Below are 9,203 nucleotides of genomic sequence, written 5' to 3'. Positions count from 1 at the left end.
TACTACGATCAGTACATACAGGCAACCGAGCGGGAGAGTCGGAGGGGAGGCAGGAGATTATGCACTCGTCAGTCCGTCAGATAATGTACGTCTGTCCAAGTTCCAGTTGGAGGTGGGTCCACTAGTCTAACAGCCACAACATGCCCATCCTTCTGGCTTATTCTCCTGTGTCTTGTGTGTATTTGAGTGTTACTCTTTTTGAGGTCTGTCTGAGTTCACTGCTTGATCTTGTCACAGTTCAATGTTGTTGGAATGGTCACCCACATCCTCTTTCTGACGTTACAGTACAAATGGATCATATTTTTATGATATTTTTTTTCTCGTTTTTGTTGTATTATTCCTGAAAGAACGCTCAGCGATGTTATTATTTTTGAGAGGTAAAAAGAGAACAAAGAGCTGCACCCAAACTGCTTTATTGACCATAACCATGTGTTGCCTTTTCCCTATGTTTTTCTGTTGGCTGGACTAGGCACCTGTGCTGTGCTCCACTCATGACTGTCTGTGGTATGTATAGCGCTGTCTGTTGTGTCTGTCTGTCGTGCACTTTTAATCATAGATGATGATTTTATAAAAGTCCTCTTCACGCCAGGTTCAACTGGGGGGTAACTTGGGCGGTGTGTTTCTCGCAGTTTAATGATTTTTTTTAACAGTACCCTTTGCATATTTTTTTTCTCTGAAAGAAGTCAACTGTCTTCAGCTTTTCTTAGTGTCTTTGATTCTGTTAGGGTTTAGTTGTATTACACATGGCTGTGCAGTCTGACACAATGGCCACAAATGAAGTCATTCTGTTGATGAACGCAATAACGGAACATTTCAGAGTAGTGTTCTTAAACAGAGTGCTTCTAGTGTTAAACAGAGTGGCTTCTAGTTCTAGAACAGAGTGGCTTCTAGTTCTAGAACAGAGTGGCTTTCTTTTTAGAACAGAGTGGCTTCTAGTTCTAGAACAGAGTGGCTTCTAGTCTAGAACAGAGTGGCTTCTAGTTCTAGAACAGAGTGGCTTCTAGTTCTAGAAACAGAGTGGCTTCAGTCTGACAGAGTGCTTCTAGTTCTAGAACAGAGTGGCTTCTAGTTCTAGAACAGAGTGCGTTCTAGTTCTAGAACAGAGTGGCGTTCTAGTTCTAGAACAGAGTGGCGTCTAGTTCTAGAACAGAGTGGGCGTCTAGTTCTAGAACAGAAGTGGCGTCTGCTCTAGTTTCTAGAACAGAGTGGCTTCTATTTCTAGAACAGAGTGGCTTCTATTTCTAGAACAGAGTGTATCTAGACGCAGTGGTCACTAGACGCGTCTTTCTAGTCTCTAGACAGAGTGGCTTCTAGTTCTAGAACAGATGGGCTTCTTCTTTATTCTAGGAAACAGTGGCCTGTTTTCTATTCTAGAACAGAGTTGGCTTCTTTTCTAGTCGTGGGCAACTTTTTCTTGGCTATTCAGCAGTTAGAGAGTTCTAGACCCAGAACATACTCTGAAATGTTCCGTTATGCGTTCATCAACAGAATGACTTCATTTGTGGGCCATTGTGTCAGACTGCACAGCCATGTGTATATACACTAAACCCAAACAGAATCAAAGACACTAAGAAAAGCTGAAGACAGTTGACTTCTTTCAGAGAAAAAAAATATGCAAAGGGTACTGTTAAAAAAAATCATTAAACTGCAGAGAACACACGCCAAGTTACCCCCCAGTTGAACCTGGCGTGAAGAGGACTTTTATAAAATCATCATCATGATTAAAAGTGCACGACAGACAGACACAGACAGCGCTATACATACACACAGCAGTCATGACGTGGAGCACAGCACATGGAGCCTAGTCCAGCCAACAGAAAAACATAGGGAGAAAAGCAACACATGGTTATGGTCATAAGAGCAGTTTGGTGCRGCTTCTTGTCTTCTTTTTACTCTCAAAAATATAACATCGCCTGAGCTTTCAGGAATAAATACAACAAAAACGAATAAAAAAAATAATCATAAAAATATGATCCATTTGTACTGTAACGTCAGAAAGAGGATGTGGGTGACCATTCCAACAACATTGAACTGATGACAAGATCAAGCAGTGAACTCAGACAGACCTCAAAAAGAGTAACACTCAAATACACACAAAGACACAGGAGAAAAATAAGCCAGAAGGATTGGGCATGTTGTGGCTGTGGACAAACTCCACTGACTGACAGAACGATACATTGACACTGACAGTGCAAATCTCCCGCTGCCTGTACTGATCGGGTACTGAATCAGAAGACCGGATCCACAAAATAGTAAAACTCTCAGATAAGTGTTTTGAAGACGTTTTTACAATAATTGTATCTATCCATTCATTGGTTGATTCTTTACAAAGCGACAGTCATCAATAGGATGCTTCAGGATTAGGGCATGAAGCAGACAGGTTGAAATCAGAGACATATTTAAATATATGACTCGGGAAGAAATGTTTCGACTCGGCACTCTTGGAGAAAATAAAAACATCCTTTTGCCTTTAGTGTTCGTCTTCATCATAATAAAACAATATTAAAACAGCGACAGGAGGGGAGCTGGACTGCTGAACACAGTGGCTATCACTATCAACTAGATAAACAGGAGGGCACTTTTAGTATGGACCAACAGAACATGTGGCAGGAATATCATATCAGTGACATGGACCCAGATCTACAAGCAGATGAAGCTAATAACGTCAGCCTTTTTCAAACAGCCATCTTAACTCAATACACTGGTGTCAACTTCACTGTGTGGTGCCCAGTCACTGAAAAAAACTGAGATTGACTGACAGGTTTCCTAGCCAATCACTAGGCACACAACTGGGATCGAAAGACTCCCTGTCCAATCACTGGATATTTTATCTGACCTTTGACCCGGATTCAAACCTATTGGCATAAAGTGTTTAGGGTGGGTCAACTCAAGTCAGTGGTTATATCTGGTCCACTATAAGTGTGGGAGAAAACAGTCAGGTCAAAATGGAGGCGAATTCAGTCAAACAAAGAACCTAAGAAGATTTCTCCTTCGATCCCTCGGCCGTGCCGCATGAAATCCTCAGTGTCTTGTCTTGGGAGGCTTGTAGGGTATTGGGTGTTAATACAGATATACCACTCATACAGATGTGCATCAGTCAGTATCACAGTTTTGGGTGGTGTGTTACGTTTATTTCCTTCCCAAACCAACCCATCCCAGGTCCTGAAATATGATTCCCTGGGTCATAGTTATCGATGAGTCTCTTTCTCAAACTTGACAGAAAGTTCCAGAGTTCCTTCGTGGTRTTTTTGTTGTTGTTKTGTGTTCCTTTTYCTGTGTTCCAAATGGCACCCTATTCCCTATGTAGTGCACTATATAGGTAATAGAGTGCTATTTGGGACGCATMCTTTGTGCTGTGTGTTTTACCACTCTGCRTCCCCGATGGCTTTGGAGAAGACATAGTCTCGGCCGTTCAGGTTCATGATCCCATCCTTCAGGTGGAACTTCCATTTGTTCTTACTTCTGTGGATCTGAGGGGGAACCAATGGGCATTAGGAATGTGGGCGAGGGCAGCAGACTGGGCTATCTCTCTCACTACAGTGTGTGTGTGTGTGTGTGTACTTCTGTGGCTCTGAGGAGAGGAACCAATGGGACAGTGTCAGTGTGGAGGTTAGGAGGGGAGCAGATGGGGATACTAGTCACGCATTCACTAAAACACACACACCACACACACACGTCTGGGGTTTCCTCACTGTGGTTTCCCCTATACAGGAAGTCTGGGTTTCCTCACTGTGGTTTCCCCTATACAGGAAGTCTGGGGTTTCCTCACTGTGTTTCCCCTATACAGGAAGTTGGGGTTTCCTCACTGTGATTTCCCCTATACAGGAAGTCTGGGGTTTCCTCACTGTGATTTCTCCTATACAGGAAGTCTGGGGTTTCCTCACTGTGATCTCTCCCTATACAGGAAGTCTGGGGTTCCTCACTGTGGTTTCCCCCTATACAGGAAGTCTGGGTTTCTCACTGTGATTTCTCCTATACAGGAAGTCTGGGGTTTCCTCACTGTGGTTTCCCCTATACAGGAAGTCTGGGTTTCCTCACTGTGATTTCTCCTATACAGGAAGTGTGGGGTTTCCTCACTGTGATTTCTCCTATACAGGAAGTCTGGGGTTTCCTCACTGTGATCTCTCCTATACAGGAAGTGTGGGGTTTCCTCACTGTGGTTTCTCCTATACAGGAAGTGTGGTGTTTCCTCACTGTTGTTTCCCCTATACAGGAAGTCTGGGGTTTCCTCACTGTGGTTTCTCCTATACAGGAAGTCTGGGGTCACACACGCGATAATGTAATCTGGAGATATCTTACCTTGTCGTACTGGCACACCACCACGTTCTCTGTATCAAACAGTTCTTGGTCCTCCTCATCACTCACATCATCTTCACTATTCAGAGGCTCCTGAGAGACAGAGGGACAGTTAATAATGTATCTATCCCTTCWCTCTCAATCCAGTGKWTCCCCTATATTMATTTAGCCCCTGTACTACCCACTACTACTACTATTAATAATTATTATTCATATTTTTAATTTATCATCATCAGCCGAGACGCACTTTTAAGTTAAGAGTGACAAGTTACATAGCTTCCTCAGATTCTCATCAGATCGTCTGAGAAACATCCAATGTACACTAGTATGTGGACACCTGCTCCTTGAACATCTCATTCCAATATCACGGGCATTAATATGGAGTTGGTCCCCCCTTTGTTGCTATAACAGCCTCCACTCTTCTGGGAAGGCTTTCCACTAGATGTTGGAACATTGCTGCACCACGAAGGCATTAGTGAGGTCGGGAACTGATGTTGGGCGATTAGTCCTGGCTCACAGTCGGCGTTCCAATTCATCCCAAAGGTGTTTGATGGGGTTGAGGTCATGGCTCTGTGCAGGCCAGTCAAGTTCTTTCTGTATGCATCTCGCGTTGTGCACGGGGGCATTGTCATGATGAAACAGGAAAGGGCCTTCTCCAAACTGCTGCCACAAAATTGGAAGCACAGAATCGTCTAGAATGTCATTGTACGCTGAAGCATTAAGATTTTCCTTCACTGGAACTCAGCGGCACGAACCATGAAAAGCCCCAGACCACTATTCYTCCTCCACTAAACTACAGTTGGCAACTATGCACTGGGGTAGGTAGTGTTCTCCTGGCATCCACCAAACCCAGATTCATCTGTCGGACTGCCAGATGGTGAAACGTGATTCATCACTCCAGAGAATGCATTTCCACTGCTCCAGAGTCCAATGGCGGTGAACTTTACACCACTCCAGCCCACGCTTGACATTGTGCATGGTGTTGTTAGGCTTGTGTGCTCGGCCAAGGAAACCCATTTCACGAAGCTCCAAACGAACAGTTAATGTGCTGACGTTGCTTCCAGAGGCCATTTGGAAGTCGGTAGTGAGTGTTGCAACCGAGAACAGACGATTTTTACGCGCTACAGAACTCGGCCATCCTGTTCTGTGAGTTGTGGCTTACCACTTCGCAGGTGAGCCGTTGTTGCTCCTAGACGTTTCAACTTCACAATAACAGCACTTACAGTTGACCAGGGCAGCTCTAGCAGGGCAGAAATTTGACAAACTTTTTGGAAAGGTTGCATCCTATGACGGTGCCACGTTAAAAGTCACTGAGCTCTTCAGTAAGGCCATTCTACTGCCAATGTTTGTCTATGGAGATTGCATGGCTGTGTGTTCAATTTTATACACCGGTCACCAACGGGTGTGGCTGAAATAGCCAAATCCACTAACTTGAAGGGGTGTCCACATACTTTTGGCCATGTAGTGTAACTAGCTTGTAATCTTGGAAGTGTAGCCAACATTATTTGATTTGGATCTCGTTTAGTCCCCATTTGGACTAATCTTCCAAGAGTCCTTAAACATTRAAATACAATTTATAATACAAACACATTTTCACATATAACACACTATTACAAACATACATAATATACTAACATAATGACCCAATAAATACTCAATCTAAAAAATATTGATTCTTCATCTACTATAGTCCCACAACATTTCTATGTATTATATTTAAATCGTTTTAAAATAATGTTTAAATGTATATATTGAAAGGTTTCTAGTTTGCTCAGTTAATTTATTCCATTTCTTTATTGCTCTAATTCGAAATGTTCTTTTGCCTATTTCTCTTTTCTGTCTGGATAACGCATAGATGGTGGACAATCTATTCCTAGTATTTACGGAATGTCTTGTCTCTTACCAACTGAATGACGTTGTGAATAGAACTTGGCCGTTTTAAATTATGTATATTATGAAATAAAATAAGCATGTTTTTTTCAATTATCTTGTCGATTGATGACCAACCAAGAACACTGCGCATGACTGCAACAGAAGAACCATATCTCCACCTTAAAACAATCCTTGCTGCTTTGTTCTGTGCATTCTGCAGCCTCCTAATGGCACTTGATGATGCATTTCCCAGACCACAGAACAGTAGTTCACCTGACTCTCAATTAATGCTTGTGTTATTTGCTGAAGAATTTTCCTGGTAAATATTTAGCTATCCTTCTGATTATGCATGCTGTTTTAATATATATATTTTTTTTTACATAGATTAGTTATTTGAGACGACCATGATAAGCAGTTGTCTAGCTGCACTCCCAATAGTTTGGTTTCTGCCACTTCTTCAATTTGTACTCCTTCCTACTTCATTGTATCCCATGCTGTTTTGGCCTTTTCCTAGTTGAACAGACCAACATAACTTTGGTTTTCTTGGTGTTTAAAACAAGTTTGTTTTGGCAAACCCACTCCCTRATATTCTCCAAATCTCCTTGTAAAGCYTGCTGTACCTGTTGAACCGATTGTCTTGCTGCATAAATTGTAGTATCATCTGCAAATATAGTAGCTTGAGTTTCAGCTAAGGCATAGGGAAGGTCGTTGGWAWATRTTAAATAAAGAAGTGGCCCAAGGCAGCTGCCCTGCGGTATTCCACACTTTAACACATGAGGGGAAGAAAATGAACCATTGCTATAGGTGGACTGTTTCCTGTCAGTTAGATATGACTGTACCCAATTCAATGCTACCTCCTTATATAATAATGCATTAATTTTGTCAAAATTATTTCATGATCCACTAAATCAAATGCTGCACTGAAATCTAAAAATAGTACACCCACAAACTTGCCATTATCCATAGCATTGAGCCACYGGTCAGTCATRTCAACCAATGCAGTGGTAGTGGAATGGTTTTTGCGATAAGCATGCTGATTGGCTGTAATCAGATCATTMTTTTCCATGTACTCCCACATTTGTCTACTCACAATACCCTCCAATATCTTACTGAGTGTAGGGAGTAGACTAATTGGTCGACTATTGGCAGGAGTAATGGGTTCTTTGCAGTCTTTCGGAATAGGACAGTTTCGCATGCTTCCATACATTTGCAAACATCCCCTTTTCCAGTGACCAATTAAATATGTATCTCAGTGGARCTGCAATCTGGGGAGCAGCACAGCGAAGCAAAAAATTGTCCATAAGACCATAACCTGTAGATTTACCATCAGGTAATGACTTCAATAGGTTTAACACCTCCTCCACGGACACCGTTTGCAGACTAAAAGAGCAGATCTTGTTGCTCATAATATGATCATCAATCCATTGGACAATAGCTTGTTTGGAAGAATGTATGTCTACATTGTTGCTCAGTAATTAAATGTTCAGTGTAAAAAAATCTGCAAAATGATTGGCAATATCAACTGGTTTTGTTATTATTCTCCCATCAACCTCCACACTAGATGGGGGTGATGAGATAGATGTACCAAGTAAGCCCTTAACTGTGTTCCATACCTTTTTAGAATAATTTTTACAATCAATAAAAGCATTGTTGTAAAATAACTTTTTTTCCCTTTCGATTCAATTTAACTGCATAATTACGTAATGTTCTATAATTCTGTTCATCAATTTCTAATTTTGACTTGGCTGCTAACATATACACTCTGGTACGGTAAAATCCTGTAGCAGCTCTAACATATAAACTCTGGTACGGTCGAGAGAGATCTAACATATAAACCCTGTTACGGTAATATCCTGTAGCAGCTCTAACATATAACTCTGGTACGGTAATTCCTGTAGCAGCTCTAACATATAAACTCTGGTACGGTAATATCCTGTAGCAGCTCTACATATAACCCTGGTACGGTAATATCTGTAGCAGCTCTAACATATAAACTCTGGTACGGTAATATCCTGTAGCAGCTCTAACATATAACTCTGGTACGGTAATATCCTGTAGCAGCTCTAACATATAAACTCTGGTACGGTAATATCCTGTAGCAGCTCTAACATATAAACCCTGGTACGGTAATATCCTGTAGCAGCTCTAACAATAAACTCTGGTACGGTATATCCTGTAGCAGCTCTAACATATAAACCCTGGTACGGTAATATCCTGTAGCAGCTCTAACATATAAACTCTGGTACGGTAATATCCTGTAGCAGCTCTAACATATAAACTTTGGTACGGTAATATCCTGTAGCAGCTCTAACATATAAACTCTGGTACGGTAATATCCTGTAGCAGCTCTAACATATAAACCTCTGGTACGGTAATATCCTGTAGCAGCTCTAACATATAAACCTGGTACGGTAATATCCTGTAGCAGCTCTAACATATAAACTCTGGTACGGTAATATCCTGTAGCAGCTCTAACATATAAACTCTGGTACGGTAATATCCTGTAGCAGCTCTAACATAATAACCCTGGTACGGTAATATCCTGTAGCAGCTCTAACATATAACTCTGGTACGGTAATATCCTGTAGCAGCTCTAACATATAAACCTCTGGTACGGTAATATCCTGTAGCAGCTCTAACATATAAACTCTGGTACGGTAATATCCTGTAGCAGCTCTAACATATAAACTCTGGTACGGTAAATATCCTGTAGCAGCTCTAACATATAAACCTGGTACGGTAATTCCTGTAGCAGCTCTAACATATAAACTCTGGTACGGTAATATCCTGTAGCAGCTCTAACATATAAACTCTGGTACGGTAATATCCTGTAGCAGCTCTAACATATAAACCCTGGTACGGTAATATCCTGTAGCAGCTCTAACATATAACTCTGGTACGGTAATATCCTGTAGCAGCTCTAACATATAAACTCTGGTACGGTATATCCTGTAGCAGCTCTAACATATAAACTCTGGTACGGTAATATCCTGTAGCAGCTCTAACATATAAACTCTGGTAGGTAATATCCTGTA

General features: G+C 41.6%; 1 protein-coding gene and 1 long non-coding RNA gene across 9 annotated transcripts in view; one reads left to right on the top strand and one right to left on the bottom strand.

The window, feature by feature from the left end:
* Positions 1-1,252, top strand: part of LOC139024558 (uncharacterized) — a 10,914-nt gene extending 9,662 nt beyond the window's left edge. For 3 of the 5 annotated variants that reach the window (XR_011475892.1, XR_011475889.1, XR_011475890.1), the window contains 2 exons: positions 859-1,003; positions 1,193-1,252. This is a non-coding gene — a long non-coding RNA (uncharacterized lncRNA). Of the gene's footprint in view, positions 1-858; positions 1,004-1,035; positions 1,139-1,192 lie in introns of all 5 variants that reach the window. The other 2 variants (XR_011475891.1, XR_011475893.1) reach the window with 2 other exon arrangements.
* A 189-nt stretch (positions 1,253-1,441) lies between these two features.
* LOC112071555 (transcription initiation factor IIA subunit 1) overlaps positions 1,442-9,203 on the bottom strand; it is a 24,953-nt gene continuing 17,191 nt past the window's right edge. For all 4 annotated transcript variants that reach the window (XM_024138999.2, XM_024139000.2, XM_024139001.2 and 1 more), the window contains 2 exons: positions 4,300-4,389; positions 1,442-3,470 (listed from right to left, as the gene is read on the bottom strand). In XM_024138999.2, the coding sequence (XP_023994767.1) occupies positions 3,363-3,470; positions 4,300-4,389 (198 nt within the window). In that variant the 3' untranslated portion in view covers positions 1,442-3,362. The remainder of the gene's footprint in view (positions 3,471-4,299; positions 4,390-9,203) is intronic.

The sequence above is a fragment of the Salvelinus sp. IW2-2015 genome, unplaced genomic scaffold (genome assembly GCF_002910315.2).
Source record: "Salvelinus sp. IW2-2015 unplaced genomic scaffold, ASM291031v2 Un_scaffold1641, whole genome shotgun sequence".
Classification (NCBI taxonomy): Eukaryota; Metazoa; Chordata; class Actinopteri; order Salmoniformes; family Salmonidae; genus Salvelinus; species Salvelinus sp. IW2-2015.
The sequence above is the reverse complement of the archived record's forward strand: the minus strand, read 5'-3'. Positions and strand labels throughout refer to the sequence as shown.